Source organism: Rhododendron vialii, chromosome 12a (genome assembly GCF_030253575.1).
Source record: "Rhododendron vialii isolate Sample 1 chromosome 12a, ASM3025357v1".
Classification (NCBI taxonomy): Eukaryota; Viridiplantae; Streptophyta; class Magnoliopsida; order Ericales; family Ericaceae; genus Rhododendron; species Rhododendron vialii.
Window position 1 is genome coordinate 28,842,927 of NC_080568.1, and position 18,464 is coordinate 28,861,390.

Genomic DNA, 18,464 nt, shown 5'->3' on the forward strand with positions numbered 1-18,464 from the left:
TATTAACATCTAGTCTGGTCTAGTTTAGGCTGTTATGCACTAAAGACGGGTTCGCAATATTGATCGGAATCATTCATTTTGTAGAGCTCGTCAAACGCATAAATCTTGTATAAAATCAACGAAATTGAACATCTATTGCCATGTGAACACAACAGATTTGTGCCGACAGTTTAAGTTGCAGATGTAATTTTTTGTTTGTTTTTCTTTGCTCAAATATATCATGCTCATCCAGTAATCGATATCCTTAGGTTGTTGATTTTTCTTTGCAAATGAACCAAGTAGTTTGTGAGTTCGGAGAGGCTTGTTTAGTAAATGAGCAAATGATTAAGCTTTGCTTGTTAAGCTTTGAGCCGAACTTAAACTCAAATTTTTGGTTCGTTTAGTAAACGAGTCGAGCTTGAGCCCGACGCTCAAGTCAGCTCATTTGAAACCCTATCGCACGTGTACATATTGGGCCAGACGGAAACGCCGTCAGATAACGGCGTAAAGAAAAGGAGCAACGTCCGTCCGAATGAAGTTTAAGTTCCAGTTCTACAGGTTTAGTTCACAATTTTGTTCTGTTTGCCAAAAAAGCTTCCAAAGCTCTCTCTCTCTCTCTCTCTCTCTCTCTCTGGCTTCACTTCTTTATTCCTCCCTTTTCCCTTTTCTCACTCTAGATTCAGCCCATTTAATTCTCTGACTCAATCGACACAGATACGCAACAGATTGAAATGAAGATTGAATCTTGGAGTGACAAATCCTAGGGTTTCCATACCGTTACTACTCTATGGCGATTCGAGGCGTGGATTTCAAGTGGTGAGTTTGATAGTATTTAATTAAAAGTAATCTTTTTTATTGGACTTAATTTTGGTTTTTTCCACTTCTTGTATTCTGTTCAATCGAATGAGTTCTTGATTCCAATATTTTCAGGTACGATGGGTTTTTCTTGTCAATGTTGGCGACAAGTATGTATCCTTTTGGATGTTTTAATGTTTGGAGTTTGATCTCTTGTTGTGAGTAAGGTTAACCGGGGAGTTCTACCCTGCTGTCTCGTAATTGTGGGTTGTACAGTTCTGGATCGCACTAGATTATCCGGGGATTTGCTGTCCGGTCCGATTTTCAGAACTTATTTTCAATAAATTTCAAGAACCATTAGTAAATTGGTCTAAGAAATTTCTCAATGCACCTTATGGCATGTTTGATTCAGGTACTAAAACGAGGAATTAGGAATTGGGAACTTGTGGAATCTACATGTTCCCTAGAATTCAGTGGCGGACTTAGGATTTGTGTCTAGTAGTGTCCCGAATCACGTGTATTTTCATATTCATAATAAAAAACATTTTATATAAAATTGTTACTTGCAAGGTCCAAAGAAAAGACAATATTGTGTATATTTGCATAGCCACCGTTTAATTTTATACAGCCATCCAATTTTTTTTGAAATTTTAGGAATTTTTACCCCATGCATGTAGAAATTTTAAGATTTTTTTTTTCACTCAAGAGACTTGAAGGGGCCATTCCCATATTGTTTTTCTTAATCAACCTGGAAATTAGAATAATAAGCGAGAACATTTGGAGTTGGGCAGGGGCCCGGATCCCCCCTTGCCGACCGCCCCTGCTGGAATTACTTAGTCCGGCAGTTGATTGTGGTTCCCGGTACCTATGTTACATGGACTCAGGTGCGAGTATCGGGTGTGGGTGCAAGTCCAAGTGTCGGACCTTCGTAAACTTAAATCTTAGGATACGTGGATATGTGTTCCCAACTTGGGTACCGGTATGGGGACACGTCTTGAACTCTTGTTTGTATTATATATTGCATAATTTTCACAGATTATGTACCATAACTCTGTTTACAAATGTATTCAAACAAAAAAAGGTTAAGAAAATTATGTTTTTGCTATTTCCCTATTTCTTGTCTATGTAAAATACTCGAAGTATTGTTGTTCTAGCTAATTTGATATTCCTTTTCTGAAAGTATCTTAACAATTAGAGGATCCGAGTGTCCAAAAGGATACGGGTGTCGGACACATCGATACGGGTACTTGAGCCAAAATGAAGGATCCATGTAACATAGCCCCGTACTATAATTGGAGCCTTATTCATCTTGGGTAGTATTAGTTAATACGATGGCGAGGTTGGTATTAACTAGTATTAAGTAGTCCCTATCCTCAGCATTCACTTCCTTCATCATCCAACTGCAAGAAATAATCATATTCCTTTTATCCCAGTCTAACCAAACATTGAATCAGTAATCTCAATGTTTAGGTTGAAAACTTCTAGTTGTATAAAAATATTGAGGACTTCAAGAATTTACCAGTTTTACCCTCAGAAATTTCTCACTCTCACATGAAACATACTTTGTGGCACAATATTTTTTGCTTCTGGTAAATAACTCATGACAATAGGACTCTACCATAATTCTACATTGATATTTTAATACATGTTTCTTGGGTGGAGTCTTTGTGTTGATTCTTTGACGAGTTGACAATTAGAATCATTGTGGCAATCAATTGGAAGCGGTACCATTTCTGTACATACCCTCTGCACATATGGATCGTGGTGGGTTTCTTTAATCCTTCAGTAACAAAACTGGATCTAGTTGGTCTTGTTTCTGGTGATATTTGATGAATTTGTTGGTCTAATTGATTTCTTGGCTTAGGTTGACTACACTGCAGTTTTTGTTTTTCGGCTCTTGATGTTTGTAGATAATGGGCTTGCTGCTGGCATGGGATTGTAAGGCCCCTAATCTTGGACTTTGAGGTTTTTAGTTTATGTTATAAAGATCTTATTTTAAGTGGAAGGTTTTTTTTCACCGTGTTATATGCAGTAAACATGGTGAACATGATCTTATACGTTCTGAATGCAACCCATTTTTGAAAAAGTCAAATATGATTTCGAAGCTTTTTCCCCTGATATTGCAAAGTGATGTTTCCATATTGCTCCAGTTAAAAACACTGGTTTTTGTCCATTTTTTTCTAGAAGTTGTTCACTGTGTTCCTCGAAGAATTTTGTTTTCCAAATCTTCTTCTAAAGAGGTTACAGAGGTGTTGTAGAATGTTCCTTTACCAAGCACCTGAACCCTGGAGGCATCTTATTTATGCTGAAAATTCTCAACAGAGTTCTCATTTGGCAACTTTTATCGATTTTAGGGATTTTGGATGGCAGCAGAGGTATGCACGTTTCTGTGGAAGAATGGTGGTTCTTTCAATTCTTTCTGTGCTACTCTATCCGTTTCTCTGGGTTTGGACAGTTATTGGTACACTGTGGTTCTCTAGTGCAAAAAACTGTGTAAGTTTTGTGTCCCTTCACAGCCCGCCCGCCCGCCCGTTCTGTTTGTGGGGAGTATTTGCTCAAAATGAGGACATGTTTTTCAATTTTTCAGTTGCCTGAAGAAGGTCAGAAATGGGGGTTCCTTATTTGGTTGCTTTTTAGCTACTGTGGACTCTTTTGCATTGCCTGCATGTCTGCGGGAAAGGTAAGTTATACTCTTAGGTACCTCAATTTAATGACTTGTTTGCCTGTATATCTATGGGGGAGTTTAGTTAGCTTTTTGCTACACACTTTTTATTGAACTTTGCACCTGCTGATACTCCAATGATGTTCCTCTCTATATTCACGGAATCACAATACTTGCACACTGGTCTTACTAAAGGATCTATCTTTGCAGTGGTTAACGCGAAGACAAGCACATTTATTACGTGCTCAACAGGGGATTCCTATTTCAGAATATGGGGTAAGTTCTGATCATAACAATTTTGAGTTCTCTGCTTTTTATGTGTAATTTAATTGCAGGGTTGGTTTGAAGGACTCTGATTGCTTGTTTATACGACAATAAAAGGAAAAAAATCAAGTCTCCTTTGGGGTCATGCAAGTAAAGTAGTATGACTACCTAAAAAACCCCTTGAGTTGATTTTCGATGATCTTTACTCGGCAATTTATCAAAAACATGATTTCCAAGATTATCAACACACCCAAAAATAAACGATTAGGTCTCACGGAAATCATGAGCAATTACAGTAAGTCAACCAGCAAAGGAGGCAAGTGATTCTAATGTGGAATTCCCCAAGTGGGATGTAAAATAATGGGACCTAGTCCAGAATTCCAAGCACTATAAATGAGCCACTACAAGGGTTCCTTTCCTTACAATCAAATGCTGATTGCACACTCTAATACTTAATGTAGCTCTTGATGAATCCATGTGCATCATTTTGTTGTGCTTGATCTATGGGCATTACACGCCTCCGGAATCCCACCAAAGGTCTTCCAATCACCTTTCATAACCAACAGAGTACATTTAGCAGTTTTGTATTCGCTGAAGGAGTTAAGCTTGCACTTTTGGTGTTGCAGAGAAAATGCTGCAGGCTGGTGAATGGCTGGCTACAAGAAACATGTGTTTGAAGTTTTAACCATTTGCTGGGACTTGTTGAACTTTTTCTTCTTATTTTTGACCCTTCTGGTGGATATTTGTTATCCCAAGACTTGGTGGCAGATAATAAATTAAGAATTTGTTAAAATTTCGAGTGCTTGGACAAGATTATTCATTATGACAATGAAAAGTTAAAACTAAAAGAAGAATACCTAAAGCATTCAAACAGAAGAGAGCTTAAAAATAAGAACATACTGCATACATAAGTCACTAAGACTCTAACATGCAAATGCATTGCTTTAGGATTCTTAGAACCATTCTCAATGAAAGAGGTGTTACCATTCCATGTCATACATCATGTTTGTTGAGGTTCTTTGATGTTTTGTTGTGTCAGCTCAAACTAGTCTATTATCTAGTCCCATAATGATTCTGGTTGTTGTTAGTTTTCTACATGATCTCTCCTTTGGCAAATGATTGTTCAAGAGGTCAAAGCAACTTTTTTTCTGCCGTTCAAAATGCTGTAACGATCATGCTCTCTTTCAGGTGTTGGTTGACATGGTTCGAGTACCGGATTGGGCATTTGAAGCTGCGGGCCAAGAGTTGAGAGTCATGGGCCAAGAAGCTGCTGCATACCAATTCGGAATATACTTGACACCAGCACAGGTACCAATTTAGTAAATTACTAGGTCTGGAGCCAGTTTGTCAGGTACATTTTTTAGTGATTTTAACGTTTTAGTATCTGACCTAGCTACTTGTAATATGAAGCCGCTATTATATAATGTACTTTAGGTTTTCAATCTCTTCATTTAATTTTTGTCAAATTTTTTTATCATCATAGGTAGATATTTTTGTTTTTAGGTATATGCTTTGATCTATATTCTGTCATAATGAGGATTACAGTTTATCGCTTAGGAAGTTTGATAAAACCAAAATGCATGCAGACAGAAGCAGTCGAAGCACTCATTCAGGATCTTCCAAAGTTCAGGTTGAAGGCAGTTCCCACTGATTGCAGCGAATGCCCCATCTGCCTAGAAGAGTTTCATGTTGGAAATGAGGTAATTATATCCTTGGTTCAAAATGTTATGAGTGAATAACCTCAGTTACATGATTCATTATATCTTGAACCAATTGTATATAGAGAGAGTTTTATTTGCTTGCATGTTGTCATTTCCCGTAATAAGCCTGCTGAAGTTAAGTTACAAGTTCCTAGGATTTAAAGCATCTGTATAGAGCTGCAGTCATCCTTGCAGTGCATTTTTCTGTTTACAATTCAACTCTAGCTCATTCAGAAGGGCAGAGGGCATCCCCATAATCCCCAGAAAACGCATATACATGCATTATTACGGATCAGTTGGTCTACTTAGAGTATCTCATGTGGTTTTGTAGCTTTTGTTGTTTTGGCATGCTAGACCCTAACTAAAATACTAATACAAGGAACTCTTGCTCCAATGGTGCAAATTCTGTTTCTTCTATTTGCCTCTCACAAAAAACCAAATGGAAATGTTTCTTGTGGGCCTCATTATGTGTGTGTGACAGAGAGACTGTGGACAGCTTTTTCAGTGAGCTCTTGCAACAGTTTTTGGCATTGGCAGCTCAAATAGGTCATCCTTAGAGATGCTCTAAGGCTATATTTGGATCAGGGATTTGGATAAGGAAAATAAGAAGGTAATCGAATATGAAACCTGTAATTAGACTCTCTAAAGCTGTATTTTAAGCAAAAGAAACCTTTAATTAGATGCTCTAAGGCCGTATTTAGCTCAAGTTGTATTTAGCTCAAGTTCTTTCAACTTTTTGGCATTTCCTTACCCAAAACCGTGATCCAAATACAACCCAAATACAACCATAGGAACTTTTTTTTTAATCGGACAACCCATGGAAACTTGAGCTAAGCTTTTCAATTATGGTGGTGCAGGTTCGTGGGCTTCCTTGCGCTCACAATTTCCATGTAGAATGCATCGACGAGTGGCTTCGTCTGAACGTGAAATGCCCCCGGTGCCGTTGTTCGGTCTTTCCAAACCTTGACCTCAGTGCATTATCCAACATGCGGCCCGATTCCGAACGGTCACCCATAAGTGTCCTGACAACGGTGACCCGTTACGTAAGAACCCAGCCGCCCAGCCAGAGTTACCTTCTGAGATTGCAAGGTTTGCTCCGACCCGTTCGTTTAGAAAATGCGGGCCCCGTTAGCGATGCCGATGTTGCCTTGGAAACTGCTGAGAATGGAAGTGTGCCGGTGGAACGTCAGCTTGTTGTGCATCCAAACGCTCCTCAACGGTAGAGTTTGCGACTACTAATATTTTGTTGATTCGTATTCTAACCAGTGTGTGCTTAAGAGGCGTAAAATGAGGTGTGTCCATTGTGCTTTGTTTTGTTGACAAAATTTTTTGATCTGAAAACTCTGTTAACTGATCGTTTCCTTAATTGTATATCGTTTAGTTTTCTTGTTTTTTTGTTTTTTTTTGTGTGCAAATATATAGGATGTGGTGACCAGCAGGTTAAGTGGATACTTTTGGGGCAATATGGTCTTTAGAATTTGTTAGGCATTGCTATGCAAGTGTGCATCAGGTATCATATTGAGTGACAAGTTTAGTTAAATGTTTAACCAAAAAAGAAGAAGATAAGTTTACTTAAATGGTCAAATAATTAGTGTAGCAATAAAGGTGATAAAGATGTGCATGTGGCTACACAAATAAAGTTCAAAAGAAGCCGACTGGAAAGTGGCTTTTCGTGAAGCTCCACGAGGAAAAGTTCTGTTTTTCCTTCTTTGTTTTTTTTTGTTTGATGATCAGGGTGTTCAGGTCAGTTTACGGACACCTCAACTAATCTCCTTCCCAGTCCGGTCAAAAGTAGGCCATCTCATGCTAGGGCTAGGGAATTTACAAAAAACTACTTTCTTGGTGTCTGACCCTGGTCAATTGTGTGGGGAGTAAACCGGCCGACCACCCGGACTAAGCTTGGGGGCTAAGGAAAAGTTTCTTTGCCTTCTCGTGCTTGTTATTTAGGCATCGACTGCAAATTAATGTTGAGAGAACTTATTTGAGCTTTGATGAAGTGGAAAGCAAAAATTTTTGGTGGTTGCTAAGGCGTTCCTGTTGTAAATTGGTAATAGAGATACAAATGTAGTTTTTTACAAAAATTTGGACACAGATGTGTCTAGAACCGTTTGGAGTCATGTGCATCAACTTGTATGGGCCATATACGTGTAGGGATCTGTGTCGGTAAGAACAACCACATCAATTGCTAAATTTGGTATAATTTGTTGCCATTTCTCAAAAATGACAAAAGAAATGGCAAATAGCACTCTACACCCACAAACTCAAAAAAAAATTCAAATTTGGCAAAATTGACATTTTAGAGAGAGAGAGAGAGAGAGAGAGAGAGAATGGTAATGGCAAAATGGCATACATGGATGTACCACTCTTGTTATTTTTACAACTTAGTAACATATTCATTGGTAATAAATGAGAATAACAATGGAAAAGTGACATTCATGGGTGTGGATGCTCTAAGAAATAGATAGATTGAGCTGACTTTATCTCCTGCGCAATTAAATTAATCAATCAAAGTGGATTAGATTGCTTCATCCGATCAGTAAAAGTACCATATCAATCAATAGTTCAATACACCGAGAGTTGTGGTTCAAAACCAATGAATAATACTCGGGAATGGAGTAATGGCAGCTAGCGAATGAGATACTTTTCTCTGTACTTTAGAGATTGGAGGATTATTCTTTTGCAAAATACTAGGACCATCGGATGCTAAAGTAAAAAGACAAGTATCTCATGTTGGAAAAGGCAAAAGGGTCACAACCCATGGCTTCATGTTTTGAAAGGTGCCCTCATTTGTACTCCACATTTGGATTTAGAGGAATTTGTTTAATTGGCAAGAGAAAACAAAGTTGAGAGAGAATTTTGTGTGCCTTTACTTTGGTAGAGAAAGGCAGAAAGCTATCCCTAGTTGGTTCATGATTAAGCCTCCACTGGTATGCATAATTTTCGACAGGGTGTTCACTTTTCCTTTTGAGTAAATTAGACACCTTGGACTTGGCTTTTCCTTTTTGTTTTTTCTGTTCTAGCTAGCTTGCTTTATGAACCAGCTAATTAAGTTGAGTTGAGTTGAGTATTTATGCTTGACTTGACCACACTTATTATTAGCAGAGAGCCGTGACAAGTATGGCTGGTGGTGCCTCAAAGGAAATGCCGAGCATGAATGGCCCGAATGGGCCTAGCACCCATGCTGTTCCTTAAGGGGACAGCAGGGTCCCCGGGTTCGCTCAAAGTGGATGGGAGGATAAGTACTAGTTCCTACTTTGTAGACAGCATGGAAATTATGCACGTAGTTATCAATTTTCTTTTGAAAGCAACACTATGGTGACATTTGATCTGCCACTATTAATTATAGAACAAGCTACCTACCATATTTCCAGTCATTTGGTTCCAAAGCTTCTTCTCTCTTACCACATTTTAAAATAAAAAACTTTTGCTCTCACTCATTTAAAATGAAGGCAATAATTGCATGTATCTCCTTGTTATTAATCTTATGATTTTGGATAATACTGTTTGCGCTGTCAGCCTAGAAGGACCTCAATAATTTGTAGCACTAGGATAAAGTAGATTTTAACGAATGGCAAAATAAAAAATAAATAAAACGAAGTTGGCGATAAATCAATCATATTCTTTATTTTTTTTAACCTATCAGTCGACGTCTCTGGGGGATATATTCTTAGTAATACGTGTGACGATCCACAATGGACCCCCTTTCCAAACCTTCATATAGTTTTCTAAAATGGCATTTGCTTTCGCTCTTTATCGTCGCTCTACGCTTGCGCTCTTAATTCTAGCGCTAACAAATTTTACTTGTTCAAAATGTTTCTGAAAGATTTTTTTACACTTGCGCTCATGCTCCCGCACCCGCTCGCACATTACGTGACTTACGTCCACACATATGCGCGCCACGTTAACAACAACTACAATTATTAAATTCACATCCAACTTGTCAATCCCTGATTAGTTGCTTCTACACGTAAAAGTCATTATCACTACCGACCTGTATAAACTAAAGCTCAAGTCCGCTTTCACTCTGTTTCCTCCAAAGTCCCCAACAAAAACAATCTTCGTCCCACACACACGTAAATGATCCAAACCGTTCGTACTTAAAACAATAAAACTATTGATACATTATTTGGTGTGACACCAAATTCACGTCGGGTTGTACTTGTGATCAGTCTCTTGGGAGTGTCTTGTGTTGGGCTGATTCGAGCCATCCATACTCGTCAATGAATGACTTTGCATCTCTGCCGACACATCTTGATCGTCCATTATTGTTTGGCTAAGATGCAATCTGAGTCGTCTATTGTCGAGCATGAACAATCCGAATCGACCCAACATGTATGCTTTCCCCGAGGGACAGCACAACCTCGGACATCAGAGCCACTCATTTTTAAAATACGCTTTCATATTTACACTCGCGCTCGCATACCCGCCCCGGCATGTAACTTATTAGTAACACGTAAAAGCCGTTTCCACTACTAGTTCAAGTCCACTTTCTTCCTCTTTTTCCTCCAAAGTCCCCCAACAAAAAGCAAAGCAAACAAAAGCCGATGCCTTCCCTCTCTTTTCCTTCCACTTTCTTCTCTCTCCTCCCAAACACAAACAGCACAGAAAACCAAGAGAGAGAGCCGAAACCCCCAATGGACAGCCGAGGAAACAGCGTGAGGAGCAACAACCGATCCTTATCGATGTCCGACACCGAGTCCCAGTACCAGTCCCCGCTCCGCTCCGACTCCCCCCTCCGCTCCGACGACCCGGATCCGCCGCCCGCCTCGACCAAGTCCCCCTCCAAAGCAATCGATAAATTCTTCTCCCCCCTCCGATCTCCCCTCGAAAACCACAACCACAACCAGAAGCAGCAGAAGAAGAAGAATTTCGAGGCGCCGTCGTCGACGGTGGTGTTGTATAATAACAGGGCGGGGAGGGAGGAGGCGGTGACGAAGAAGGTTGCTGCGGGGTTGGGAGGAGTAGGGGAGGGGGATTTGGAGGATGGAGTGGTGGGGGAGGAGGGAGAGGGGAGGGGGGATGGGGTGGTGAGGGGGATAGTGAGGAGGACGGAAAGGGAGGTGGTGGTGAAGAGGGGGGAGTTGGGGTTTAGGGTTTGCGAGGTGGCGTTGTGTTTGGTTTCGTTCTCGGTTATGGCGGCAGATAAGACTCAGGGGTGGAGTGGTGACTCCTTTGATCGGTACAAGGAGTACAGGTTAGTTTCTGTGTGTGTGTGTGTGTGTGTGTGTGTGTGTGTGAATTAAGCAAAATCATGTTTTCAATTTGTAGGAGATTATTTGCTAGTATCGTGAAAAATTAATTCAAACTAGATAATCAATCTTTTGTGGCCGAGTAAAAAAGATGGGAAGGGGCGACCAGTGTAGCTTCTTCCCATGCCCCATGGCGTGACCAACGGTAGGGCTGATAAACACCCGGAAAGAGCATGATTAAAAAAAAAAAAAAAAAAACCCCGAAAGAGCATGATAGCAAGTTCTAAAAATATGTTTGAGTTTGGGTTGTTTACGAGACGAACCAATCTTAAATGAGCTTTAATCGAGCCAATCATAAACCGATATGAGTAGCTGGGAATTTTCAAACATCAGAACTCGAACAAGCTGAGCAGTAGTTTGTTTGATCGTTCTAAAGCTTCACGAACTTCGAAAAGATGTTCAAACATGCATAGTTTATGTAATAAACTGATCTTAAATGAACAAACACGAGCTTGAACTTGAGCGGTTTGGTACATTTATCAGCCATAACCAATGGGGTTCCCACCCACTATGGAATGTTTAGCTAACTGTCCCAATTAAGGTCATCGCCACAGCACGTTCTTGCAAATTAACCATTGCCTGGAGCTGGAGGAGGACAGCATGTCACCATAGCTCCACCAAGGTGCGAGCAGGACCAAGGGCCCCCCACAGCATCTGGTTCAAAAGCTCAACAACCCGCAAGCGGGATTTGGACCCAAGACTGTGTGGGAGGGAGGGAATCCCAGCTACTTGGCCATCTCGGCTGGCACCTTGGCGGTAACTCGACAATCAATCGAATAAGAAAGTCCATGTCCCCTCACACTGGATAATCAGTCATGTATGGTTACCTCAAACTAGATTATCAGTGAAATGTATAATTGTGTGTATGCATATAGGTATTTGTGCGTAGAGTACTAAATAGTTCCGTGTTACCTCTACATGTGGTGTAGTTTTCTGGAATTAAGATTAGTAGACTTGTGTTTTTGTTACATCGTTTTTCTTTTTCCTTCCCATGTGAAGTTAACAGTGCTCAATTTTGTACTGAGTGTTTGATTTTCAATTTTCATTATTTGATTTTGCTGAATATTGCTGGGATATTGGTAAAAAGAAGATTGAAAAAGAGAGTTGAAATTTTTGGTGTAGAAAACAAAGTCAATAATTGTGAAAATCAGACTGCTTAGTGGGTGGCCAAATATAGATATGGGTGAAGTTTGTTTGAAATTGCTTTTTGGAACTCTTCTGAACACGTTTGAGATATAATGTTCGAGTAGGTTACTTGTGGAATTCCATTATTTTGGGTTGTTAATTATGGGTAAGGATCACCCAATCTATTTGCAAATTTGAAGCTATGTCTGAGAGCTGCAATATATTTGAACACCTCATATGCTGAAGAAATTAGAGAATATCAATTGGTAGGTAAATTGTCAAATTTTGATGATTTTCTACACCACTAGCTACCTTTGTTGTTTCTATTACATCTGGGAATAGCAAGGTTCTGCAGTTAGGGAAGCCACTTGGTAAGATTTTTGTGGTGTCCCCGGCGTGTCTCCGTGTCGGACACGGGGACACACCGGTCTCTAGGGATGTCTGTGCTTCATAGCTAGTGGGTTATGTAACCATTTTGTTTTGTTCCCCATAGGTTTTATATTCCTAGACGGGGATTTGGCTTCCATTCTTTTGAGATAACTTGTTTGGTAAGGTTATTGCTGGAACAGACTTCCAATTTAGAATTCCTTTTGTTATCTAGAATAGAAGGTTATCCTAAAAGCATGTCTTGTAGTCTTTTGCCCAACAACAGTGTTTTTTTTTTTTTTGGTCTCTAAAGGTGTAGAGAGGTACCTTTGGTCTTTTGCACTGGCTCATAAGGCCCTGTTAAGTTGCAAGGAAAGGAAAGGAAAGTATAGGAATGTCTGACTTTCCTGCATTTTTTTGGGTGTTCAGTTACTAAGAAAGTTGTGTGACCCACATCTCTAACTATCCTACTGAGATTAGTTTTCCATCAAAACTCATCCTACAAGAAACACAAGATTTGCAGGAATCTTGTTTTTGTCTTTCCCACAAATTTCTTTTTATCAAAAGAACTCATGTAGGAAAATACTTTACATTTTCTTTTACTTCAGAGTTCAGAGTCTTCACTTCACTACAAAATTTTATTCAGAACAATTTTCCTGCATCAATTTCTTGACAAGTGAATAGAGCCTAAAGTTGAAGTCTTGAGGATCGAAATCAAAAAATTCATGCATCTCTAAGGAATTATTGGAACTACATAACAGTTACTGCAAAACAACTGCACTCCAGCTCTACGATCTACAGAAATGTTTACTTCCAAACTGTGGATTCTCGATTGCATGCAAGTGACTAACAATATTCTTTTAGTTTTTCAAAGTTTTTTGGTATTCCCCCATTCATTCTTTGTAAAGGTGATGACAGACCTAATTCATGACAGGTACTGTGTTGCTGTGACTGTTATTGGGTTCGTATATGCAGCGTTTCAAGCATGCAATCTATCCTACCATTTGGCCACTGGGAAACACCTTTTCTTTCACCCCCTCCGGTGTTACTTTGATTTTGCAATGGATCAGGCAAGAGTTTTATATCCGTATTCCCCATTTTTATTATACTGCTGCTGATTGTTACTTCTTATGACATGGATGTACCAGTTTGTCATAATTTAGCTTTACTAGTAATTGGGGTGGTACCCTTTTGATTCGAGGCTCCAAGGTTCACTTCTCTGTAATGATTTTTTTATTTTCAAAACGATGAAAGAATCTAGGGACCAGTTTGGTCAATCTGACCCCTGCACTGTTAGCTGGTTTCTGCTCTGTCTGGGGTAATCTGTGACGTTAAATTAACTTAAACGCCTGTTTGAGTGGAATCCAGCCCCTTCTACGTTGAGGTTGGCAGCAAAGACAATAAATCATATCAAATATATTTACCTTCTCAGTTACCAAGCTCTACTTATAAGACTTTGCTGAACCATCTTATTTATGGGATTCCTTCTGAATTTTTTAGCTCTGTTTCTCTTCTTCGGGACCTCCTTGTTTGTGATATTTTAAATTTAGTGATGAGGTTGATTGTGTCCAGAATAGTTTTTCTGATGAAGCAAACCTTATTCTTTTGGTTTGAGCTTCCTGTTTCACAGCTTGGGTTGGCACTTGCGAGAGTTTAGCACATGAGGGTTGATGATCAGTTTGTTGTGTTTGTTCTTGTTCCCGGAGCATGTTCAAAGATATAGTTTATTTTGTTATTCTAGGGCCATACTTTCCATTAGTAGAAGCTTGTTCAGATGGTTGAATCTTTTAATATTTCTCTCCTCCTTTCGTTGTGTCTGTAAACCAATTTGTGGATAAGACGCCCCACCTTCCTTGGATATGTGCCTGCAACTGCATGAATTTGAAAACCCTTAGTTATACCATCGGCTTGTCTCACTGCATTTTTCGCTGCCTGCGGTATAAACTGGCACTTTTGAAGCTGTGTTTAGTTCATGTATTGGTGGAACCGTTTGTGAAAGGAAAATATAAGAAAGATGATCCAGTCAACGAGCTAAATCTGTTTATTTGATCTTCAGATAAATCCAAAAACAATAAAAGTTTCCGCTCCATTTTTGTTTCGCTTTAATAGAAGGAATCATGTTATTGATTTCTTTTTTCATTTTACTGGCAGATTCTGGCGTACCTTCTAATATCTGCATCATCATCGGCAGCCACCAGGGTAGACGACTGGGTACTGAACTGGGGGAAAGACGAGTTCACAGAGATGGCCAGCGCTTCTATTGGGATGTCGTTCTTGGCTTTTGTTGCCTTTTCCCTTAGCTCTCTCATATCTGGCTACAACCTTTGCAACCGCAGTACTACTTAGTCTCCGCCGATCACCATCCACGCATTCGTAGGCTTTATGGCCATGAGGGAACTAGAAAGTGGCGTAAACAAATTGTGTATTGTACAGACGATATATTTTTTGTTTTTGGGCATGTTACACTTTTGGGGCAAAGTTTATTAGGTTGATCCGATCGCTTTTGTAAATGAAATAGTTCCACTGTGTTTGAATAATAAAACGGCCTTTTTTTTCATTGCAGACAACATTTTGTATATGAATCCTGTCCAGTCGCTCCAGACCAGTTTGGTCTAGGCAAAAAAACAAAAAATCCTTTCTAGGCCTCATTCCAGAACACTTTTTAAAAAAATAAGTATTTGTTTCACATTTTCAAACTCAAAAATAATGTAAATAAAAAATAATTTATTATATTTTTGTACTGTTTCAAAAGATCTCAATGAAATCTATCAAACAAGATCTATATTGTTTCATTGTGCACGGTATGATTTGGGCTTTTAAGCCTACCATGGGTAGCGTCCCTCTTCAAATAGTCCGTCAAGTTATTTCGTGAGTTCTGTCATGCAGATATATTATTACAGTACAGCATTACCAGGAGAAAATCAATTTCATTAATTAATCTTTTGCAGAATGATTGATTAATGAATGCTGAAAATTTGATAAGGTTGTCAATTTTGAGAGAGTACTCCTCGTTCATTTGTCATGGTTCAGTAAATGATGTTATTAATCCTTTTGTAATCCAGCCCAAAGGGCAAATAAATCCTTTCATCTGCTGTGAGCTAAGGCCGCTAAATCCCTTCTAGGCCCCAAATTCTAGCCCAGTCTCAATCTTGCACTATTTTGAATTGGGCCATAACATACACAGACGGACCTAGTCAAAGGAGAAACATGGATTTTTGATAACTCAAGTGACTGGATCAGTTTACGGCCGCCTCGATTATTTTTTTAGAATCTCATCGTATATTTGCAAGGATCCCAACTAGAGAAATTTGTTGTATGAATTAGCCCGAAAAGAATTGATAATACTTGAGGAGCTTGTTTGATTGGAATGATTGACAATGGAATTGGATTAGGAAAAAACATATGGGGCCCACCTCGTAAGCCGACCCAAGGATTATTAATCCTGGGACAAGCCAACATTCAGATTATCTTGCCAATTCGATCCAATGGCCAATATTACTATTCAAAATCTTATCTCATCATTTTTATCACATCTTAACCAAATACAGTATAAAGCTATATAATCTTCACCCTTATTCACGTGAGATAAAAAAAAACACAGGTGGACTAATCCCATGGTATTAATTTATTACTGATTTTACAATCCCTCCAATCAAACAAGCCCGAGGGGCTTTGAGACATGGATGTTCCTCATTTTATTTATTGGGAAAAAAAATATTCAGTTCCTTGGGAGAGCCAATATTTATGATCGTCAATTAAATTAGATGATGATGTTGTTGAGCCCCTCTCTGACATTCCACATGGTCTCATATACTTTGAGAAAGAGTGTTGACTCGCTTTTTGAACTATGTGGTCGAGCTAAGCCAATTTAATGAACTTAAAACTGCACTCATATGTTTTTATTTTTTATTTTATAATGTCAAATGTCCCGAGTTAACTTGCGTGTACCTCGAACTAATCCTTACAACACATCCCACAGCCGTTCTGCACTCATATATTGTTCAAGCTAAGTAATAGTAGTAGTAGTAATGGAGCCTTAATTTGGGTTAAATTTTCTCTCCAGCTGCTCAGTGGATATACTTCTTTTTTGTTTATTAAATCTTTATCAGAGTTCAACAAGAATGTTGTAGATGATAATATGTAAGAAAATCGAGTTTCGATGGGTATTGAGTTTACTTCTTTATTTATTAAACTTTTGTTGGAACGTTCCACAAAAATCTAGATGATAGTTCAGAAGAAAATCTAGTTTCGGTGTGCATTGAGTTTACTTCTTTGTTTATGTTTATTAAAGTTTTGTTAGAGGATAATTGAGATGCCTAAGTCGTAGACCTTGCCTATCGGGCCAACCTGAGATTTTTGAATGGCCTTTTCTTGAACAACCTCTGCATAAACCAGTATGGTGTGACCTTACACCTAAATTTGGTGTCATTGTTGTGCATCCGGTCTTTGAAACCATGATTAAATACAACAGATAATTATTGTTGTTCATAAACAAGAATGATGTTGCGCGCATATAATTATTTCTTCATAACACCGATATTGACAAGAAATAATTTGAAGATGGCTAATTTTACAATACATATGAAATCTTCAATGAGATATATAATTTGGTCGGAGACCCGAATTGTTCAATGAAATTTTCATTTGTGCAATTCTTGGAATCCCGTCGTACGTACTGGCTTCTTGTGCCGCCTCTATTATGCTTGAACAATCAAAATATTTTTTAAAGGTTTGCATTTTAAAGACTCCAGCCAATTAGGACTAGAAAACTCGCTAAATAAGGAATTAGAAAGAGTTGCTTCATCACATGCGCTTCGGGCGCAAATAGAGTACACTCCGGGCACATCAAAGTTCTCTTTTGATGTAGTGCGCCTCAGGTGCATTTAAATTGCACCTTGGGCGCATTCTAATTTTCTCAATCTCTTTATGTAATGCGCCTCAGGCACATTTGAATTGCGCCCCGGGCGCATCCCGGTTTTCTCTTTTGTTTATAGCAGGGTCTCAGATATAGCAGGTGTACAACCTTGCTCTTATAATGTGTCCGGATCTAGTAGAAATTAAGGAAGATAAAATGACTGGGGAAGTAATTCTAGAGAATGATAAAAAAAGAAGAAGAAGAAGTAATTCTAGAGAAAATTAATTGTAGTTTTCTTTGTTTAGCTTTGCAAGGAAAATGGGTAGGAAAGTGAGAAGAAAATGACTATAGTTGTTTGATGAAGGAAGAGTTAAAGTAAAATAATGAGGTACCTAACGCACTACAAAATGTAGGATGGAAAATTGGAAAGAAGAGAGCAAGGCCATCTTTCGGCACGACTTATATAGAGAGAGAGATGGAATCTCTGGCGCATGAAGCCTTTAGAGTCAAGCTACTAAAGAAAAAGACGAGAACTCCTCGATCTCGTAATTAAAGTCAATGCCAAATTTGAATTAGAGTTCGACTTCCATCAAGCAAGAGACAAGAAATAGTTTATCATTCGGGTGTGAAGAAAAGATAAGAAATATTGAATTCGATTGTTGAAACTATACGATGAGGCTTTTATTTATACAAGAGGAGAGAGAGCCTAACTATGGAAAGAAAATCATACTGATTAACTATGGAATAAAATCATTCTAATTACAATCAAATCACAATCTCAAGATCACGATATTATTTTATATATGCATTTATTCTAACACCCCCCTCAAACTCAAGTAGGTTTAACAACTTGAGTTTGAAAAAGACGAGAGAAACTAGGAACATTCAAGCAAAAAGAAACCAGGAGCCGCCATGTCATGCCAAGCCAAGCCAAACTCAAGTAGGTCTACTAATTAGAGTTTGAAAGAAAAGAAACGAAGAAGCCATGAATCAAGAAGCCACGAGCGTTGGTTGTGAAGACGTGCGCTGGAGATGAAGAGACGTTCTGGTGGGTGAAAGCAACCAGAAAGCATGGATGAGATTGACAAAGTAACTAAGTGCCAGGGGGACGAAAGCGATGCTTAGGCGATATTATTTTGTATATGCATTTATTCTAACACGTGGTTTCCGATATTTCATTTCCATATCAAATTTATACCGAGAAAAAAGGAAGAAAGAAAAATAATGACTTTTTCCTTTCTTTTCTCTCATGTTTCATGACTACTGACATGTCGATTAAGTTAGTTTCGAATGTTGTTTAATATTCCATATCTTTATAGATTAAATCATTTCAAAAAGAATTCTCAAACCTACATGGAACATACTTAGTTTAGATTTAAGAAACTTATACGAAGATTATCAACAATCGCTTCATATAGGGTTTGCATACGTAGTCTCCACGGGCAGAGATTTGGCCAATGCGGCTTGGA

At 38.8% G+C, this 18,464-nt stretch overlaps 2 protein-coding genes across 2 annotated transcripts; both read left to right on the plus strand.

The window, feature by feature from the left end:
- Window positions 1–544: 544 nt before the first annotated feature.
- LOC131311238 (E3 ubiquitin-protein ligase SIS3) lies at window positions 545–6,766 on the plus strand. Its single transcript, XM_058338598.1, has 10 exons — window positions 545–795; window positions 910–948; window positions 2,472–2,538; window positions 2,639–2,712; window positions 3,129–3,267; window positions 3,362–3,454; window positions 3,647–3,712; window positions 4,889–5,008; window positions 5,287–5,400; window positions 6,258–6,766. The coding sequence occupies exons 1-10, from the start codon at window positions 767–769 to the stop codon at window positions 6,621–6,623; spliced, it is 1,107 nt and encodes a 368-aa protein (XP_058194581.1). The 5' UTR covers window positions 545–766; the 3' UTR covers window positions 6,624–6,766.
- A 3,038-nt stretch (window positions 6,767–9,804) lies between these two features.
- On the plus strand, window positions 9,805–14,700 carry LOC131311206 (CASP-like protein 4A3). Its single transcript, XM_058338549.1, has 3 exons — window positions 9,805–10,594; window positions 13,075–13,210; window positions 14,292–14,700. Exons 1-3 carry the CDS (start codon window positions 9,945–9,947, stop codon window positions 14,484–14,486), a joined length of 981 nt encoding a protein of 326 aa, XP_058194532.1. The 5' UTR covers window positions 9,805–9,944; the 3' UTR covers window positions 14,487–14,700.
- Window positions 14,701–18,464: the final 3,764 nt, after the last annotated feature.